General features: G+C 40.0%; 3 protein-coding genes across 3 annotated transcripts; 2 read left to right on the forward strand and 1 right to left on the reverse strand.

Moving 5' to 3' along the window:
• The first annotated feature begins 8,673 nt into the window (after nt 1-8,673).
• On the forward strand, nt 8,674-10,691 carry LOC135714593 (uncharacterized). The gene is made up of 6 exons (XM_065237977.1): nt 8,674-8,811; nt 8,870-9,068; nt 9,132-9,508; nt 10,020-10,169; nt 10,254-10,517; nt 10,576-10,691. The coding sequence occupies exons 1-6, from the start codon at nt 8,729-8,731 to the stop codon at nt 10,676-10,678; spliced, it is 1,176 nt and encodes a 391-aa protein (XP_065094049.1). The 5' UTR covers nt 8,674-8,728; the 3' UTR covers nt 10,679-10,691.
• A 7,095-nt stretch (nt 10,692-17,786) lies between these two features.
• On the forward strand, nt 17,787-19,503 carry LOC135714575 (zinc finger protein 780A-like). The gene is made up of 2 exons (XM_065237960.1): nt 17,787-17,971; nt 18,041-19,503. The coding sequence occupies exons 1-2, from the start codon at nt 17,940-17,942 to the stop codon at nt 19,155-19,157; spliced, it is 1,149 nt and encodes a 382-aa protein (XP_065094032.1). The 5' UTR covers nt 17,787-17,939; the 3' UTR covers nt 19,158-19,503.
• An 8-nt stretch (nt 19,504-19,511) lies between these two features.
• Larp7 (La related protein 7) lies at nt 19,512-21,344 on the reverse strand. The gene is made up of 3 exons (XM_065237959.1): nt 21,090-21,344; nt 20,236-21,019; nt 19,512-20,170 (listed from the first exon to the last, which is right to left on the reverse strand). The coding sequence occupies exons 1-3, from the start codon at nt 21,277-21,279 to the stop codon at nt 19,549-19,551; spliced, it is 1,596 nt and encodes a 531-aa protein (XP_065094031.1). The 5' UTR covers nt 21,280-21,344; the 3' UTR covers nt 19,512-19,548.
• Between the last annotated feature and the right edge of the window lie 296 nt (nt 21,345-21,640).

Raw genomic sequence — 21,640 nt, forward strand, 5'->3', positions numbered from 1 at the left:
AAATATGCTGTTGGAGTTACCTGGATTTGAAATGATTTTCAATGTGGATGAGCGACGAAGGGGAACTGGAATTGCAGTCAAGCAGCTGCTCCAATACCAAAATGTGCATCGTAGTCTAGATTCCCGTTTGATCTCTCTCCAGATAGGGCAGGTCACCTTTGTGAATGTTTATGCTCCATCTGGTTCACAAAACAGAAGTAACCGTGAAAGCTTCTTTAATTCCATCGTGCCATTTTACTTGCAACGGGCATCTAATTATATAATATTTGGTGGTGACTTCAATTGCGTGGTGAACGAAAGGGATGCAATCGGCTCCGGTAACCAGAGTCCAACGTTGAAACGATTGATGACTTCAATGAAACTCACCGATACGTGGACACATCTGAATGGAACTCGAGTAGAATATTCATTACTGCGACACGATTCTGCGTCACGATTGGACAGGATTCTGGTAGGCGCAACCATGCGGGGATGGCTAAGGAATGCTTACTTCTGCACTACTGCTTTCACCGATCACAAGGCTTACATCGTACGGATAGTTTTACCGGACCTTGGCACATCAGCTGGTAGAGGTGTGTGGAGTCTTTTTACGAAAGTTCTGGACGAACCTGAAGCACTCCCCGAACTTGAACGAAAATGGATATACTGGGTCCGAAACAGAAGGCATTATGCAACATGGATGGATTGGTGGATCACTTTTTGTAAGCCGAAACTGATTTCCTTTCTTAAATGGAAAACATCGCTGCTCTTCAACGATTTTCGTGGAACCATGGAAATTTATCAAACTCAGCTTTCGCACGTGGTTAATCGACTTCCTGGAAATCCACACGAACGTTCTAACATCAATCGCATCAAGGGACAAATTCTTCAACTACAGCGGAATTTCTCAACAAAGCTCCGAAGGAACAATTCATCTTATATAGGTGGTGAGCAGACAAGCCTGTTTCATCTAAACGAGCGGTCAACACGCAAAGCACGAACAAGCATCAACTTGCTCGAACTTCGAGATGGCAACGTTACCAATGATATAAATGAAATTCATGCTGAAGTCTCCCGTTTCTTCAATCAACTGTATGCTGCTGGTGAAACCTCTAATACTGCGAGGTTTTTGCCGACTAGGAGTATCCCAAATGATATCGAGGAAAACATATCGATCATGAGAAATGCTGAGGAGGAGGAGGTCTTTGCTGCAATTAAATCGAGCTGCTCAAAAAAATCCCCAGGCATTGACGGATTACCCAAGGAATTTTACCTGAAATGCTGGAGGATAATTTCGAGGGAATTCACACTTGTAATAAACGACGCCTTGTCAGGTAACGCTCCCAAAAACTTTCTTGAAGGTATATTAGTTCTTGTACGGAAAAGGGGTAACAAAAAAGATATGTCCGCCTTTCGTCCCATTTCTTTGTTAAATTTTGACTTCAAAACCGTCTCGCGTATCCTGAAGCAGCGCATGGAAAAACTTGTTCCACTGGTGCTATCCGCTGATCAGAAGTGTTCGAATGGCTCCAAAACTATCTTCGAAGCAACGACAAAAATCTGGGATAGGATATTAGAATTGAAGCACCGGCATCAGAACGCGCTGCTAGTTTCGTTTGATCTGGACCACGCGTTTGATCGCGTTGATCATTCATTTCTTCAGCAAACAATGTTAAGAATGAATTTCAATCCGGCACTAGTAGAACTCATCAAAAAGTTCATGGAGAATTCTTTCTCGAGGATATTAGTAAATGGTCATCTAACTCCCGAAATCCACATCCAGCGTTCGGTCCGTCAAGGAGATCCCTTGTCAATGTTACTTTTTGTACTGTATATGCAACCTCTATTGGACGTATTAAGGCGAGCTTTTCCTGGTGTGATAATTAATGCTTACGCAGATGACATCTCGATGTTCCTGGAAAACGAAGGAATGTTAGTGCAAGTCTCTGAGCTGTTCACAAACTTTGGTGAAGAAGCAGGAGCAATTCTCAACCGAAGCAAAACTGTGGGTTTAATGATAGGCAACATCAACTTAACTGAAGCTACCGAGTGGCCCTCAATTGAGAACCACGTCAAGATCCTAGGTATCTTTTATTGCGAGAATACCCGAACTGCCAGAGATCTCAACTGGAATTCGATCTTATCGGGTATGAAACAGCGGATTTGGGAACAAAGTCCCAGAAACTTGCCACTTACTCTAAGAGTGACACTACTAAACACGTATGTGTGCTCAAAAATGTGGTACGTGGCCTCTATCGTGTACTTGCCAAAAAACTACGAAGCTCGCATTATAACTGAGCTGAGAAAGTTCCTGTGGATGGGGCACCCTCAACAGTTCAAGATCTCCTTTCAAAATCTTACGCTTCCCAAAAACCGTGGTGGTTTAAACCTACACTCTCCAGCGTTGAAATCAAAAGCTCTTCTACTGAATCGATTGGTAAAGTCATTGGATCAACTTACACTGCTAGCCGATTTTCTGGAAGGATCTGGTAATCCACCGAACGTCCCAAGTATCCCTGCAGAATTTCAGCACGCTAGGTTGGCATTGCAGGAAATGTCATATCTCTCCTCCAATCTTTTGGAGAACCTGACGGCGAGTGGTTTGTACCAACATTACCTTTCGCTGCTTCCGGATCCACCGACCTTCACCGACTCGCAGATAAACTGGAAAGCGGTCTTTAAAAACATTCACTCCAGCCTGCTTCCAGCTGAGCAACGGTCAGCGTGGTATCTCATGATACATGAGAGGATTCCCCACAACCAGCTTCTTCATCGCCAAAATTCAACAATCGACCCATTATGTGCCTTATGTCCAGGAGAAATTGACACTATCGTTCATCGCATTTTCAAGTGCACAAGGAGTCGTAATGTCTGGTTCTATCAGAAGTCTTTATTAGCTCATCTAGACCCTAGGCTTCGTTGCATGGAACCAGAAAAGTTTATGTATCCAGTCTTCTCAACATTTACAAGAGCAACAAAACAATCTTTGATTAAACAGTTAGGCAAAGTGTTCCTTTATTTAGTTAATACAAATTTTGCAGATGTAAGCGTCGAAAACTTTAGAATTTTTATAGAATGTATGTAACTTTATTAATATAACTGACAATAAAACATGAAGATATTATAAAAAAAACGGGTAGATGCATGTTACTATGTGTGGTATTAGGTAGCATGCTAAAGAGTCTCGAGTATCCGTTTCCCTGATCTCTATTAAGCAATGCTGATGGATTATGTTTAAATATTTCTAAACTTTCTGCTACGTCTTCCAAGGCGAAGATACACTGCGCAGGATATTAATGTTATCCTTTGTCAAATTGTGCCCCTTTGTAAAAACCTTGGATTTAAATTCATAATGAAGTCCTTTATCCATCTCTTTGTTAGCCTTTTTACCTCTGCGATGTATTCCCTAAACCTTGTTTCCACAGTCCTTTTCGTCTGACCGATGTAGATTTTATTGCAATCTGGACAAGAGATTTTGTAGACTCCGGCTTTCCCTAAGACATTTATTAAATCTTTTGTTGATCCTAACAGTGACTTTAGCTGATTTGTGGATTACTGCTTGAATTGTTTTTTCTTGATACCCATTAAGTCTAGCGATTTAAAAAATGTTAGCTATTTCCTTTGATTTGCCTGTATCGCTAAAAGGAAGAATTTGCATTTGTGAACCATGTGATGAAAAGCGGCCATTTTGTGTTGATGGGAATGGTTTGAAGTGCTTGGTTTTACCATAGAGTTAACTCTAAGACCAGAAGGTCCCGAAGAAACGAGCTCAACTTTTTGGCTCAGCTCTGGTACTATCTTCGGTCCCAAGCTAATTGATGCACCCCTCGAAACATAGGGGTGTCCATTAACCCCTAATTTTATCTGTCAAACTTTCATAGCGAATCAAAACAAACATAGTGTAGTACTGGAATTTATGCTAGAATGGGGTATGTTATTCGATTTGCTTTGCTAGTCAAGTAGTGAGCAAATTTAAAATCTTTCAGTTTCGTATTGATTGTTGGTATTACCATTACTCTCTTTGTATTAGTTGGTTTCCTATAGATTTCGAAATTGAACGAAGACGTTTCCCTGATGATCAGAAGATCTTCTTCGTAAATTTGATGTCCTTGAGAACGTTGCTTATGGCCTCCAAAGTTTTTGATAAATCTTCTCTTTTGACAATGCTAAAAATGTCACCTATACCAACATTTGGGCAACAAATTCCTATCATTCAGATTATTTTCTAGGTTAGCCATGAACAATTCACATAAAAATGGAGAAAGCGGATTACCCATAGGAGCGCCTTTAGTTTGTTTATAAAAATTTCCTGTGAAAATGAAACAATTTTCCTCCATACATACAGCTTGTAGGTAAAAAGATCACAGGTATAAAAAAAAATTAAACTTACACGTATAGAATCGAAACCTACCTAACTAATAATAACCACAGATTTAAGTAAAGTAAAGGAGAAAATGTATTCAGATCTCTAATAAGGAAAAAATTCCCAAAGCTCAGTAGCCATCATAATTCCTTATTAGAGATTTGAATAGATTTTTTCTCCTTTAAATCAGTTTTCTGAACCAATTCCAGCACGAAAGAGTGAAGGAATATTATGTCTCTAATCTCTATACATTTCAACCAATATCCCCATATAAATTTAAAATCAAAAGCGCCAGCTCGTGGTGAGAAAACCACTATCTGAAAATTTTAGCTCATTCGGATGTAAATCCGAATGAGCTAAAATTTTCAGATAGTGGTTTTCTCACCTAATGGCACAAATCTAGGTGTTGGTCTCTAGAAGATGACTTTCATATGACTTTTTCATATTATTGAGAATAACATAGGTCCTTTCAAATGCCGTAAAAAACTTTTTTTATTTGCCCCAACCAGAGATATTAACATTTGAAAAGTTCATATTTGTAGTACACAAACGTCAATAACTCTTGATCGGCGAAAGATATTGGCAAGCTTCCTGCAGTAAAAATTTGCGCCTAATCTAAAAGTCATTTGAAGACACCTTTGCTGATAAATTTGAAATAAGAAAACTAGAGCAAAATAACTGTTTTTTTTAGCACCACCCTAACTCAATTCAAGAAAATAACTCTAAATCGGCCAATTTAAGAGATACAAAAAAGTTGTTTCCAACAAAGTTGCTTGAAATTAGCTCAGCTATAACTTTGTTGAAGAATGTATACCTTAATTTCAGTGCCAACATTTCAAAGGGGCGTAATTGCTTTTGTAAACAATGACTTTACCCGTAAATTTCTCGCGAATGAAATCTTACCTCTCCAAAATAACAATGCTAGCTGGTAAAGGAAACATTCCTCTACCTGCTGGTGTCATTATTTTTCATGGGTGAGCTTTTATTCGTGAGAAATCGACGGCTAAAACCATTGTTTACAAATACAATTACGCCCCTTTGAAATGTTGGCACTGATTTATTCAAACAAAAAAGTTAGATTTTTGATTTCAATGATCATAAGAACCACCCTAGAATTCATTGTCATAAAAATAAGGGCCTAACTATAAGGAACAACTTTGTAGAAGAGACTTTTAGTCTAAAGTTTCAATTTCAGGCTCAAAACATATCATTCCACCTAAATCTGCATTCTGGACCACTGTGCAATGGTATAATGACAACGGAGTCCGTTCGTTCCGAAAAAACTCAATACGCCCAATTGTCCCCAGTTCAGGCCCATTGAAAACTACTGGGCAATTATGAAGAGGAAACTGAAGGTAAAAGCACAGACAAACAGACATAACACATTGAATATTTCTCACTGTAAAACATCGTCGCTAAAACATTACCGCCATCTGTTGAGTACACTGTGGTGGGTAGTACGCTGAACAAATGGCGGTAGTGTGTAAACGTCAAACGCAAGGGAATTGACTATGCGCGCCACAGGTGCCGGTACTACCAACTACGATACTTTTAAATTGTCCGTTAAATGCTTGTTCGATGAACAATTTTCGAGTGTTATGTCTGTTTGTCTGTGGTTAAAGGTACAGTTATCAAAACGGCAGCTCAGTTGAATAATTGGCGCCAAAACAGTAGACGAGACAGTTGTGCGCCGCTTGATGGGTCGTATTAAGGGAAAAGTTCGAGAATTCATTCGAAACCGTGACGAATAATTCCTTTCGTTTTTTCTTGAAATATAAGGAATAGGGGAAATGGCTCTAATGTTGGCCTATGGATCTAAGATTGGGCTCATCGCTAGAAATGTGCTATTTATCAATTTTATCTAGTTAAGACGGTACTAATGGATATTTTTGGTCGCTATTGAAAATTTAGTCGATTGCTGAAATTATGTATGGATCCAAATTAGGGGCATTTAGGCCGACATTATACCCCGTTCACATTACAGTCTATATCACGTAATATAGGCTGTCTTGCAATGAGCACTCATACATAGGATTTCCGGTGAAAACTAGATGTATGAGTGCTCATTGCAAGACAGCGTATATCACGTGATATACGCTGTAATGTGAACGGGGTATTACATCCATTTCCCCAAGTATGCCTTTGAGCGAAAACCGTTTTCAAATCCAAATGATGTTGTTCCATTACTAACCCGCATAAGCGCGAACCATAAATTGACCTTACCTAAAATGGTTATAAATTGTTTATAATCCCTGCTAAACTTCAACTGAAATGGTTATGGAACTTTACATGAACGTTTAATGATAAAGTTTTAACCTTAAGTAGGGTAAATTATGGCTTCGGCACCCATTGACTGTTTTCGGCAACCAAAATTGAAACATTAATTTCACTGTATTTTCCCATCAAAACTCTTCACTGAATGTATTCAACCGATTCCTTACCCTTTCAGCTTCAATCTTATTACATTTTTACGACTGAGCAATCCTGTTATGCCAGATTTTTCTTTAAATGAAATATACACACTACAAAATACGGCTGATTTCGAGTTGCCGATAATAGAACAGCTGGTTTACACACAGTTCAAATGGAAATGGTGCCGAAGAAAAAGAGACTGCCGACAATAGTCACACTCACCTGAGAAGTTTGGAGCGTTGTAAAAACGTGTTCAACCCGTTTTGATCAATTCTGTCGATTGGAATTGATAGAACAGCAAGCAGCAGATAAATGTCAATAAACAAACCCGTCATATATGTGTGTGACGCTGAGAAATTGCTAATAGAAGTCCGGATGCTGCTTAGATTGACGAGAATACGTAAATTCCCCTATTATAGTTTTTTGGAAGTGGACCTTACAAATAATGGGTTGTTAAGAACCATTACCATTCAAAATTCTTGTTTTCTCCATACATTTTCGGAAAGAAAACTATACTAAAACCTTTTAACTTATGGTTTGAGAACATTAATGGTAATGGTTATGGTAGCCAGTAAGGTCCATGAGTGGTTTTGTAACATCGATCAACTTTATGTGGAATATATCGCGAATTGGTTGCCTGTAAATTACTGATTACCAATTCACGATATATTTCACGTAAAGTTGAGCGATAATAAAAAACCATTAATGGACCTTACTGACTACCATAACCATAACCATTAATGTTCTCAAACCATAAGTCAAAACGTTCTAATATAGTTCTCTTTCCGAAAATGTATGAAGAAAACAAGAATTTGGAATGGTAATGGTTCTTAACAACCCATAATTTGTAAGGTCCGCTTCCAAAAAACCATAATACATAAGGTTAAAACTTTATCACACAAACGTTCATGTAAAGTTCCATAACCATTTCAGTTGAAGTTTAGCAGGGATTATAAACAATTTATAACCATTATCGGTAAGGTCATGTGATGGTTCGCGTTTATGCGGGAAGTGGGCCATGCGTTACTCCTCAAAATTACCGTAAATCACCATAAGTTGCACAGTACCTAGTTAGAGCAACCGTACCAGTCGTTGCCATTTGCGGCACAATTTTATTTACGCACAGCGTTTCCATTTTGGCTTAATCACTCCTCTCCTCACCGGTCGTTGCTATCAGAGTCATAATTTAAGTTACCGTTTTCCACACCGGCAAAACAAACTTTTGACGTTTATTCAAAATAGCAACCGTCTGATGCTTTGCTACCGGATTGCTAAATTTATGAACTCACTACTTTCCAAGGTGCGGATTGCTATTTCCCCCCACTTGAATAGCAACCCCCGGTACACAAGTAGCGTTATGGTAGAGGTTGGTAAATGTGCCTTATTTACTCATTGGTACGGTTGCTCTTAGGAGGTAGATCACCCGTTTTCAAATCCGAAATAGATTCAAATGATGTTGTTCCATTACTAAGTCGGCTACGTAGTTTATGAATAGCCTGTGACATTCTTTCAATTTTCAAAGTAAGGAGGTAGATCAGGTAGATGATAGCAGAATGCTGATGAGTATCTTTCTGGTTGTTCTTATTAAATAGCATATAGGAATAAAAGCGCGCGGCAATCGCCAATCAACCACATGGCCGCGCGAATTCAAAGCGCCTCAATCACAGCAAGCGGTGATTTGCCTTTTCACGTCTTGATAGCCACGTGCAAGCACGCTACCCGGTCATGTTTCCATGGTCACCAGCACGAACGGTGTTTGCATTTTCTCCCGCATGTGTGTGCCATGAACCGTCGTCGTCAGAGAAGGTTGTAAATTTTCTGCACGCTTCCAAAGTTACCAGTGAATTTCCGCTTTTCGGAGGAAAGTTTGATCCCTGAATGTAGGAAAAAGTGAACCCTCGTGAAATCCGTCTGCGTGAACCGCATCGAGTATTTATTGTAGAAAGCTTATTGAAATTTCGCGACATAAATGAAATGGCATCTTCATCCAGCTCGACCTTCGCAGTTAACCAGTCGAGACAGCGCCAAACCCAGCAGCGCAGTCCTTTCACCAAGGTAAGATGTTTACTCGAGCAGTGGCTTTAACGGGTATCTCTGGGTTTCCACTAACCAAACTAAACCCAAATTCAAGCTTAACGTGACTGCAACTCCGTTCGTTTACCAATCGCATACTTCGAACTCGTCGGCAGCCCTTCGCAACGGTGACAGCATGCCCGAAATTGGATACATTGGTCCAACCCAGCTACCGGTAAATAGTCGCATCTGGAGCAGTATCTCCAACTACCCACTGGAGCAGGCTCCCGTTGTTCGAAGCGTAAGTTTGTCCATGTTTTTCATGTTAATATTTTAAATTCTAACTCGTGTTAAATTCTAACAGACCACACCGAGCCAGCTATTCCAATACTTTCAGCAGCAGAAACAACAACAGCAGCTTCAACAGCACCAGCAGCTTCGGCAATACCAGCTTAAGCGCCAGTACTCCTCCACGCCGCACCTGGCCAACGAACCAATTCGTCAGTTTGGCCCGGTAGTACTGCCAAATGGAATCATTCAGCTGCACCTGCGCGATGCCGTGATCATTGAGATGACCGTGGATCGCTCGATTAAGCTGGTCAATAGTCAGGAGCGCATTATGATGGCCCTGTCCAGCTCGGGAACATCTACGGCGTTGAATCATCCGAATGGGATCGTGTTCCAGAATGGCTCCCGGGTGGACATCGTGGCGTACGATGGTCTTACGAAGAATTCATTTGTGTAAGTAACTATCCTGTCTTGACTTTTCGATTTCAGTTTGATCAGCAACACAATAATTAAGATATGAAGTTCACCTTAATACATATAACTTCATGGAGACGCTTGGTATGTTGTAAAAAAAAAGTACACATTTTCTCGATGATCTTCTAAACGTTTGCATTTACGTCCAATGAGATCTACCCAAATTGGAGTTCAGTTTACTCATAATCGTAAAAAGTGCAGGAACTCAGTGATAAGTAAATTTGTATCGTGTTTTTCTGTGGAAAACCTCAAAAATCTGCCGGAAAATACACCTCTCTACTCCTTCAGTCTAGTAGTAGTACCAATATAGTAAGTTAATCCAATCTTTAATTTTCTCCCTGGACAAACTTGGAAAAACATGATGCAAATGTACTCATCGCTGAGTTTCTGTAATTTTTGTGATTTATGGATAAACTAAACTCAAATTTGGGTCATTCTAATTGGCTGTGTAGACTCTACAAATGTATTGATATTTTTTGCCGTTTTTCAGTCGTTACGCCAAGATGTGGCAGAAGGGAATCAGCCTCACCAGTGAAGGGTGCGCTCTGATCTACCTGGTCGATGCAGCCGGCACCCGTACCACTTCTGATATGATCAACATCGATTTAAACACAGATTACATCAGCCCGGTTTTCCACCAGTATGTTCCACCGCATTCTAGCCACTTCTATTAATTTATTGGTTTATCCCTACCAAACATAAAGTTTTCCTTCCCTTTTGCTAGTGGTACTCGCATCGGATCCCAATTCTACCAGGAAGCCGATCAGATCGCTCAGAGCGCCAACTTTTGGCTCAACGATGACGGTACTGAAATCTTCCACGTAAACGGTTTCCGCATCCAGCAGACGATGGATGGCCTGGTGAAGGTGACCCGCATGAACAACCGTTGCAACCTTCGAACGAGCCCCACTAATGGTTCCGCTACGATTACCACGCCGTACATCCACTGCACGGCATCGATGGGACAAACCTCGCATCTGTTCGTACGGTAAGTGGATTTTGGGATAACGAACGCCATCTATAATCTCAAGAGTCTAACTTTGCAGCCGTGAAGAATGCCGGATGCACTTTGATGGCAATTCGTTTGTCGTTCGCAACGCGGGTCATTCAGCCGGATTCGATGACTGGAACAGATTGCGGGTGTACTAGCATTTTGTTGAGAAAGTGAACTTCCGGCCCTGCATTTAAATTTAATGAAGAACAGCATATTTTAGATGATTACAGCATGACTTCTGAATACTGACGCGCGAAGGTTTTCTGCTCTCGGGTACATGTTTATCTCACTATGTCGATATATTTAGTTCATTAATCCCTAGTATACTTTACAGACGAAAGGTAGCATCCATGTTTCCTGCTTCGTTCCACCAACTCGACCGACTGACTAAAGTACAAACACATGGTGCGAGCAGTTTCTCTATATGTGTGAGTATGATGCGCTGCATACACAGGGGAAAGAGATGAAAATTGTATTAATTTAGATGTAAATTTACATAGCACGTGGTAAATAGAAAATAAAACAGGATGACACACACAAAGTAAACTAATCTTTCTATGAGAATATTAGAGATCCATTTAACTATAGAAACAAGACATTAGCTGGAAGCACGAATGCATTGACGAATAAAAAAGTGCAGCCTTAATTTCATCACGGTGAGGTATGGGAGAGATTTTTTAAATGTTTCAATTTTTTAACCTAGAATTTATTTTAATTTTAAAATAGCTGAACCAGCAAAGGACGTACTGCCCTGCCTATATAGTTGATTGTTGATTGTTGAAAAAAAAATCTTGCAATTCCGTCAATCGGTTCTCGAGTTATAGCCGTGACATAAAAACACCGTTTTATACGCAGATAGATTTATTTGGGTTTGCAAGGGAATTATACTATTGACATATTTCAGAAAGTGCTCAACAGTGCTCCTTCTATTTGAGTGACAAGGTTTCATTGTTGCTTTCATTGAAGTATTATTCAGGGAACAACGTTAAACACCATGTGTGTACATGGTATTGAAACTAATCTTATATGTGCTTGGTGGGCGTTGACCAAATTTGGATTTTTCAGATATAATCCTAAATAGGACCTAGATTATTTAATACTCTAGTAACCTCAAGTCCGTGCTCTGTCACAATGTTTCATTGTGAATAATCAACACTCAAAGGGGTAAAATATAAAATTTGGGGTAAATTTGAAAGAAAGGAAACTTGGAGTGTAGAGCGCGCTGCCCACTGGACGATTCTGAAGCCGGGCCAAGTGAGTGGGGTATGAGTTTATTTGATTGAATGTCATTTCCAATGTACATATTGATACATTCAAACCATTGGCATTTGAGATAAGACAGAGATAGGATGCGGAGGGCCCGCTTAGGAGGAGCGTAACCCATGTTATGGTTTCCATTTATTAAATAGTTCAGATAGGCTAGAAATGACATATTGGGAAAGCATAATTTTCATAGGGTTCAGAGCGGCTGAGCTGTTCGTTTGTAGTTTGACCTTCCTTTGAAACCAATTTGGCTCTAGAACAATGTTAAACTTGTTCTGCATTATTCACATGTTGCAATTATTGAAAAGAACTCGATATAAGAAAGCCACAGAGAACAAACGTTGAGGTTTCAAAATTTCTCTAAAAACTTGTGTAAAGATTCCTATTCGACTTAAGCGCCACTAACGGCGACTTCCCCACTTAAAAACCCTCTTTGACAACATGATGGCGCTGGCGTTGCAAAACTTACACTAGATACTAAGTGCTGGTAGCGCCAAGTGGCAATTTTCAGCAGATACTTTATCGATACTAGCGCCAAATTGGTCGAAAGTGATAAATTTATAGAGGAAATCAGGAGATACTAGCGCTACGTAACGGCAACGTTTCCACTTAACTTTACACAAGTTTCTGACCGAACTTGGATGTCTGGTCTCTGTGAGATAACTTAATACAATTAAATAGAAATTCCAAAATCTTACCGAGTAGTTTAGCTGTTCTGATTTCGGTACAGTTTGTTGAGGTCGGGTATAGTTTCTGAGTATGGATGCCCATTTTGAAATAACTCATAGATTTGTTTGGTATTCATATCTTATGCATTGCAGCTCGCGAGAGGTTACCAAATATGGGTTCTTTTTCTCATCCACAATAGTTTGAGGGGAGGGGGCGATCTGAGAGCTGAATAGAGACAAATAAAATAGGGAACACAACACCATGACCCAAATGACTAACCAACGCATGCGGCTCACACTTAACTTGCTCTATTTCTTTCTTCCCCTCATGTACCAATATTACCTACACTGTAAGAAAAGACCTGCCATATATCGGATGATTCGTCATACGGTGCGTTAACAAATGCCAATTTCTTGTTTTCGAATGAAACCTGCACCAAGTGAAAAGGATGCCTAGCATAAAGTGGAAATCATTTTTAAAGTAGATGATAATGGATGTGAAACTTGTATGAATTAAATATTGTTGCCGGAATGTACCAAACCAAACGAACATAATCTTAAATCTGAGAGATAAATGTATCATCGGAGGCCCATAACGAAAATCATTCATTTTCCTCATGAACTGTTGCTGTATGAAAAATGTGATTGAAAATCGATTGAAAATGCAAAAAATCGACAGCGACGTATCTGACAGACATGTTGAAAAGGACGTTACTTTAATTTTTCAAATTGAATTTTGAGTTTTTGTAGGCTGTTATCTTCAACGATGGGTAAGTTCTAGATTAGTTTATACTTTGGTTTATATGAAATTAATTAATATGGTTTCAATTTACGATAATAACATCACAATGCAGGCAGGTGATTGTTCGTCACATAATTGTGCACAGAAAGAAGTTCTCTGAACCGCTTTCGTAAAGACGCCGAACACTGGAGGCCGAAGAACGCTCCCAGCAGGAGATGCAGGAACGGTAACAACGAAAGTTGGTGTACAACGATGCCGTTCGGACGCGGGAACGTGTCATAGACAGTTTCCTAGAGGCACTGCAGACGGGATGAGTGTTCGGTAATCAGGATCAACGATAACGACGGGGATCACGACCTGCGGGAGTGGAGCGGAGGGTGCAACTGGATTGATGCCGATAGCGAATAGGAATCTCATCCAATGGGAGGTGCACGGTGCACGGACTGTAAGATCGACTCTTCTTATAATTATATAAAAATAAAGCATTGTAATAATTAAAGTATTACCTATTTTCAATAGACAATATTACTTCAACTATCTCTCAATATAAATAAGAAAAGTTTTTAATTAACTTATTATTTTCATTTGATTTACGTCCACCTATGCTCTCAAGAATTGAACTAAAAACATTCTAGATTAGAATGATAAGCATCCAAGTTGTTGTGGTTTTAACAGTTGATGAACTGAATGACAATCATCTCAAAATCATCTGATAATAGTAATAGGGCTTGGGTGAAGCAATAATCATTCGATCAAAGGATGATGTTTTGGTTCAGTGTACCTGTGAACAAATGGGAACACGGCCAGATTTTCAATAGGAAGAAGGAAAAAAGCGAGAAAACGTAAGAGAGTAAGCAGTCAGAAAGGATTAGACCATTTGGAAACAGCCAATTTATACTGGACGGAACTGGTAAGTAGGATAAGAATTGTAAAAGGTGTGTGCTTGCATGATTTACCTATTTTAGAATTACCTATAAGCCACATGAGAACCTCATTTCCTTCAATTACTACTCCATTGCAGCACACACCTAATAATGATCACTGAGTCGATGCTGCGTATATGGATCTAAAAGCTGCATTTGACACGGTGGACCATAATATCTTGCTGGCCAAGCTGGAGATACTTGGCATCTCGTCAACTGCTGTGGATTGGTCCAGATCTTACTTGGTGAATCGCTCTGTACATGTCAAGATTGGCGCGTCGGAATCGGATGTTTTCTCAAACAAATCGGGAGTTCCACCAGGTAGTAACCTAGGACCGCTACTATTTTCGATCTTTTTAAACGACGTCGCCTTGCTGATACCATCAGGATGCCACGTTTTCTATGCAGACGATACGAAAATCTACAAAATCATTAAAAGTCTCTCGGACTGCTGGGATCTTCCGAATATGTTAGGTATTTTTGATGACTGGTGCTCAAGAAATTTGATGAGTCTAAGCATAGAAAAATGTAACATTATTTCCTATCACCGAAAAATCGAACCAATCATGTTTGACTATGTTCTTTACGGACGCTGTCTTGCTCGTGTAGAGCACATAAAGGATCTCAGCGTTACCTTGGACTGCAGACTCACTTTCAGAATCCACTACTATGACATCATCTCCAGAATAGATAGATTTATTTGGGTTTGCAAGGGAATTATACTATTGAAATATTTCAGAAAGTGCTCAACAGTGCTCCTTCTATTTAAGTGACAAGCTTTCATTGTTGTTTTCATTGAAGTATTACCATAGAGGTAACTCTAAGACTAGAAGGTCCCGAAATAACGTGCTCAACTTTTTGGCTCAGCTCTGGTACTCTCTTCGGTCCCAAGCTAAACGATTCACCCCTCGAAACATAGGAAAAACCAATAACCCCTCATTTTATCTGTCAAACTTTCATAGCGAATCAAAACAAACATTGCGTAGTACTAGAATTTCGACTAGAATAGGGTACGTTAATCGTTTGCTTGGGACCAATAGGCTACTAAAGTGGTGAGCCAATTTAAAAACGTTAGTTTCGTATTGATTGTTGGTATTACTCAGGGAACAACGTTAAACCATAGAGGTAACTCTAAGACCACTGGGTCCCGAAGAAAATCATTATTATTTTTGGCTCACTCAGTACCAGAACAACGGTCCCAAGCAGTCCCAAGCTATTTCACTCACCCCTGCATGTTCTGCATGAATCCACACACCCCTGATGTTATCTGTCAAACTTTCATAGCGAATCAAAACAAACATAGTGTAGTAATAGAATTTCAACTAGAATAGGGTACGTTAATCGTTTGCTTGGGACCAATAGGCTACTAAAGTGGTGAGCCAATTTAAAATCGTTAGTTTCGTATTGATTGTTGGTTAAACGCTATACAAACTGGAGATGAGTTATAACAACAATCAATACAAAACTAACGATTTTAAATTGGCTCACTACTTGACTAGCCTATTGGTCCCAAGCAAACGATTAACGTACCCCATTCTAGTACTACACAATGTTTGTTTTGATTCGCTATGAAAGTTTGACAGATAAAATGAGGGGCTAGTGGATTTTTCTATGTTTCGAGGGGTGAATCGATTAGCTTGGGACCGAAGCGATTACCAGAGCTGAGCCAAAAAGTTGAGCACGTTTCTTCGGGACCTTCTAGTCTTAGAGTTACCTCTACACGGATAGAAATCTCCTTATACCTTTTGGCAAAATTCTATTACTGATTATTCATAAAATGTATAAGTCAACTAATAAGCAGACGCCTTGCCAAAAGTTAATGAAGATCATGTGTCAAGTGAAATGTATAAGCGGTCACACATACCTTTTATGCATTCTTATAGGATCTATGTGGTTTGTCTTATGGAATGTATAAGGCTGATGTTTGGCAAAAATGTATAAGTGAAACACATGAATAAAATAATTCAGTGCCAACATTTCAAAGGGGCGTAATTGCATTTGTAAACAATGGCTTTAGCCGTTGATTTCTCGCAAATAAAAGCTCGCTCATGAAAATTGATTGCACCAACAGGTAGATAAATGTTTCCTCTTCCAGCTAGCATTGTTAATTTGGAGGAGTGAGCTTTTATTTGCGAGGAATCGACGGCTAAAGCCTTTGTTTACAAAAGCAATTACGCCCCTTTGAAATGTTGGCACTGAATTGATTTTCGTTTCGTGTATGGTAAAAGCCACTCAGTCAGCAAAATCCTTGACTTGGAAGAAAATCCAGTCATGTCGGAGGAAACCTCATAGAAAATGTTACTCAAAACCGGCTTAAATGCCTTCAGGTAAGTACGAATTGCTTAAGGAAACAGTGTTGAACCATTTTCTGCTCCGGTAGAATGAATCCGGAGCAGGCAATTTGCATTTCCTTGAATAAAAATCAAAACAAAAACCCTCCCCGCAACTGAAAATACCGGCGAGTGGATTTGACTCAGTCTACGTAAGAACGTCGTTTGCTCAAAAGTGAGTCAACATAAGGCTACTCAATTTTGAGTAGCCCTACTTGCCGCTGAGATGAGTACATTCGACTCAATTTTGAGTTGACCAGAATAAGCGTGAAGAGAATCGATCATCGCGTTTACGCCTTTATGCATGCTCACTGTCGATTTAAACTTTCGGGGCTTACCTCGCGCACAACTGCTTCAATGTTTCTTCCTTTTTTTTATGGCACAGACCTGTTGGTCCATATTTCTGGAGTAGTTTTTGAATAGGTCGTATAAAACAAACGTAAACAAATTGACATTTTAATGCTATACCATACTAGAGTCGGTGTATAATGAGTCACGTCAAGAGAAAAACAGTTGAACTCGCATCACGGTTTTCGAAGGATTCCCTTTCTTTTCACTTGGCAACAGAGGACTTCTACATCAACTTCAAATGACTTCTAGCGAGAGAAAAAATATTGCGACGGTAGTAAATCATTATATCAGTGATTTTGTCAAATTATCTTAACAAAAAATAGTAGAAATTCTCATTACTAATCATTACCGAGCGTATCCCATGACAATTTAATGCTCACTGTGTGTTTATGCTCATTTCTTCGATTATATAATTTATATATTTTATATTTTATTGCAATACCTTTCGTGGACCTTTCATAGCATCGTAATGTTTATTTACTTTGCACGATAGGTAGCCGGTTTGACAGTTCAATAGGTAGACTTGGCTTCACTCTTGGCGTGACTCATTATACACCGACTCTATACCATACTACCCACATAAACAATAACCATAAGATGTGTCTAACTACCAATTCGGGATATCATCCGAACTTTATGTGGTATGTTCCTACCATCTATGATATCGTTAGTTTATGGTACCCGTTTATTAGGGTACTCTGCTCTTACTCTTCCTAAAGGTAACATTTGGGCTCGCTACTTCATTTCTGTTTCATGCTAATAAAAAAAAAACAATTTGTATGAATTTCTGCTTTGTTTATGTTTACATTCAGCACCATAAACACCAGATCACTAGATTTCTAGCTGTCAGTTCCACTGAGAAACGTCTCTTGGATCACCTTATTTACAAAAACGTTAGATACGACCCAACCAAAAAAGACTCCAGATTTATGCTGCTTCAATGTTTGTTTATACTTCAGAAAAGATCTGTCACTACGAAAGCTATATGCAAGGCCCTTTCCCCAGTTCTGTTTTTTGAACACTATACATATTAAATTTAGTGTCCACCTGGCAGGATTGGACTATTGCATATTCCGGAGCCGTAAACAACCCTCGGGTCAAATAAACCCAACGATATTCTTCTTCACCAACGTGCGTTTATGTATTCGTTCGAAGGAGTAAACCTTGATCCGTAAGTTCTTAAGCCACTAACAAACGAAAGGTATAGGATGATGATTGTTCAATAATTCTTCCACCTTAGTCCCAGCGATGATCCAACCACCTACTGTCGACTATGCCTCTCGAAAGCGGAAATGAGGCTACTTGTCAGTGGTTCGGAACCACTGGGTCTAGTGCAGCTCATTTGGAAGCAATTGGACATTCAATTAACTGAGCCAGATGATTTCCCTTGTGCTGTATGCACGATATGTGTGCAGAAATTGGAGGAGCTATTCGAATGTAACGACGACGGATTGCTGAATGAATGGGAAGATGATGGATTGTTAGAATATAGGGAAACCTGTCTGGCGGTTAACTTAGCGATTAAAAACTGGAGAAGTGCTGCTGGAACAGTGCGGGTTGATGATAAAACAATCGTACTACCATTTCAACAGCTTGGCGATGGACGGTACAAATGTAAGGAATGTACAGAATTGGTATTTGATGAGATTTCAGCGTGTATAAGGCACCATCTGGAAATCCATCCGAGTTCAAGCGTAACGGGGTTATCGACAGAAGGTAAACATGCCTCCGATTGTAGCGATCCTTTGATAAGTCGCAGAGAAACGCATTCAGCGACCAAACGAACGAGTGAGAAAATAAAAGAAACTATAACGAACGGCAAACATGTAATTAACAGCAACTCTGCCATCAAGGGCAGCTCCTCTGACAAGAGGCCCTGTTTCAAGTGTGTGAACTGCAGTGAAAGTTTTGATAATATAGACAATCTAATCCAGCACAGATCCGATCATAAGTCTATTATCACCAAGGATACAAAACAAAAGAGAATTGATCGAAATCGGGGCAAGCGAAAGCGATTTATGATAGACGGTAACGATACCAAGTGTAAAGAATGCAACGTGGAATTCTCTGACAAGAAAGCTTTCTACTTTCATCTTAACGCTATCCATGATCTTAACATTTGCAACATTTGTGATGAATCGTTCTCTGCAGTTAGCGTACTGATTAGACATCAAGCTTATCATCGAAACTTGAATGATATCATTAATCCCTTTCTGCTGGGTAAACATTCATTCCACTGTAAGGTGTGCTTTGAAAAGTTTCGCTCGGAACGTGAAATTCGTGTACACTATCAGATCAAACATACAGAGTCGGAAATCGGTAGCGAAGGCAGTGAAACTAGCAGGAGTACGAATTAACTGTAGTAAATGCATTTCTTGGTTCGAATAGCAACGTAGGTACATTTGGAGGACCGCTATACGGCTACTGAGGAATAACTCAAAGAGGGACTTACTTCTACTCCAGTTATATAAGAAATTTCTAAAAAGTACAGGTACTCAGCGGTGAGTTCCTGCAGTTTTTAGAAATTTATCCATAACTCTGAGTAGAAAAGTCAGTTGATAGTTTGCGATGTAATGTAAGAACATTCAGTGAAGGAGGAAAGAAACGAACAGAATACAACTACAACACTCTCTCAGAGTATAAATACATTGACACCAAATAAAGTAATAAATTCTCATACTTTCTTTAAAAAAAATGAAACCACATCAAAGTCATAGGTCAGCTTCATTTGCGTCCAAAAAATCCAGATCAATCATCCTCGTCAAACTTGATGTGGGTATTTACCTTTTTCATCAGCTTGGTCCGCCCGCGCACCTTCTCCACTTTGATCTTTTTGTTCAGCTTGTCCTCTCGATCCTGCTTAATTTTGTCCCAGTAACTTTTCTCCGTTTCGCCGCTTAAAATCTGGGCACTATACTCGGCCGAATTGTACTCCTTGACCAACTGATTGGCCGAGCTAGGTTTGTCTACCCGTACAAACGTTTCCATATCAGCTTCCTTCAGGTCAATGTATTTCACGTAGGAAAACTGCTTCAATTCGACTTTGAAATCCTTCACATTTGCACATGGAACGCGGAACTTAATATTCACAATTAAACCTGGTTCAAACGAGAACAATGGCTGCTTGATTGGCTGTTCCTGTTCTTCCAGCTTGGTAGCTTCTGCAGCCGCTTCTTCATCCGTAAGTGCACCGTAAAAGTTAACCCGAGGTGAAGACTTTACCGTTTTTGCAGCCGTTGTCGAAGGGTTCGTTGTTCTGCTCTGGCTGGATTTGCTGAACTTGTTGGAATCGCTGAATAGTTTCTTCAATTTCTTTGCTTCCGTTCTCTGAAGATTCAGATATTTGTTGCGAAGTCTTCGCCATTCTTTCCTGATAAATAAAATAATATTGTTAAATATAAAAACTTTACGAAATTTTACTAACTACAAACTAACTTGGGCATCACTTTCAGTTCATACACCTTATCGTCCTGCTGAATCTCTTTCTTCACTCCACTAGTTCCCTTCCGGTGACGCTTTTTCTTTTTGACGTCACTCACTTCACGCTTCGCACCACCGTCCACTTCCGTAGCTTCCTCCACTTCATTCTCGCTGGCTGATCCATCATTCGCACTGTCTCTATCCCCTTCCGCTTCGGAACTATCCCCATTATCCGTTCGAATACGCTTTGCTGGTGGAGGTTCCTCTTCGTCCTCATCTTTATCGCCCTTATCCGCTACCTTCTCGTCTTTATCGCCTACATCCTTTTCAGCGACACCTTTTGTTTTGGTATCTTCTTCTTCTTCCTTTTCCTTACCGAAGCTGGTAATACTGACCAACTTACCCGGATCCGTTTCTTCATACGTCAGCACTCCGCCGAACGCTTGAAACGTTTTCAACGCTTTCTGCACACTCGATTCTTCCTCGAACTCTACAAATCCAAATTCCTTAATCTTTTTCGAGTACTTAAATTTCGGTAACGAAACGTAAGCAACCTTCCCGTAGGCAGAAAATACATTCCGCACCCAATCGTGATCTGCTTTCGGCGGAAGCGATTCCACGTAGATGGTGCACTGTTCACAGTTCGGCCGCTCGGTTGGCTCCGTTGTACGGCGTACCTTACTGCGATCATCGGAAAGCTGCAACAGTTCCGAGTTCTTCAGCGCTGTAGCAATGTCCTCAATGTTATCCGTGAGCTGCTTGATTCGATTGAATTTGAGGAATTCCTCCAACGGAATGACTAAATAGTTTAAAAAAAAAACAAACACTTTATTACATTCAAAAGTCTCCAAAAAACAAGATTTACTCACATGGGTCACTCTTAATCCGTTGGCCGAGGTACCGATCCTTGGTGAGATTGGCATTCGAGAAGTAAAACTCCATCTGCGAGCGGATGGCGTTGTATTTTTGCTTTTTTCGGTGACGGCCCTGTTTGCCGGGTGGACCGACTTTGGAACTGTGCATTACCACGGGTTCCATAATCGTCGAGGAAGGCTCCATCGATCCTCGAAACTTGCTTGTCTGCGGTGAAATATTCAAAGGAAGAAACTGGGACTATAACCAAATCCGTCCAGAATGCGCGCCGGTAACGTTTATACAAAAATGTTGTGCTTGATAATAAATTGATGACATTACTGACCGTAAGGTTTGTTTACTCTCATCGGCGAGCTTCACTTGCACTCACGGAAAGACGAAACAACTCAAAATTAAGTCATTAAATGATCATCAAATTTTGTACTCATCTTGACAGCTAAGTGCAACCAATGAGCTGGATTACCAAGGTGAAGCAATCACTCACACAACCACTGTACGATACACGCAAGTACACGCAAGTAGTGACGTCACTACTTGCGTTTACGTT

Source organism: Ochlerotatus camptorhynchus, unplaced genomic scaffold, assembly GCF_037179485.1.
Source record: "Ochlerotatus camptorhynchus isolate MF236.1 unplaced genomic scaffold, CSIRO-AGI_Acam_v1.1 ptg000667l, whole genome shotgun sequence".
Classification (NCBI taxonomy): Eukaryota; Metazoa; Arthropoda; class Insecta; order Diptera; family Culicidae; genus Ochlerotatus; species Ochlerotatus camptorhynchus.

Coding starts and splice junctions, on each gene's coding strand:
- LOC135714593 (XM_065237977.1), top strand. CDS start 8,729: ATGGCATCTTCATCCAGCTCGACCTTCGCAGTTAACCAGTCGAGACAG. Junction 9,069..9,131: donor AGGCTCCCGTTGTTCGAAGC/GTAAGTTTGTCC, acceptor AAATTCTAACAG/ACCACACCGAGCCAGCTATT. Junction 10,170..10,253: donor ATCAGCCCGGTTTTCCACCA/GTATGTTCCACC, acceptor CCCTTTTGCTAG/TGGTACTCGCATCGGATCCC.
- Larp7 (XM_065237959.1), bottom strand. CDS start 21,279: ATGGAGCCTTCCTCGACGATTATGGAACCCGTGGTAATGCACAGTTCC. Junction 21,020..21,089: donor ACGGATTAAGAGTGACCCAT/GTGAGTAAATCT, acceptor TAAACTATTTAG/TCATTCCGTTGGAGGAATTC. Junction 20,171..20,235: donor GAACTGAAAGTGATGCCCAA/GTTAGTTTGTAG, acceptor TTTATTTATCAG/GAAAGAATGGCGAAGACTTC.
- LOC135714575 (XM_065237960.1), top strand. CDS start 17,940: ATGTATTCGTTCGAAGGAGTAAACCTTGATCC. Junction 17,972..18,040: donor GAAGGAGTAAACCTTGATCC/GTAAGTTCTTAA, acceptor CTTCCACCTTAG/TCCCAGCGATGATCCAACCA.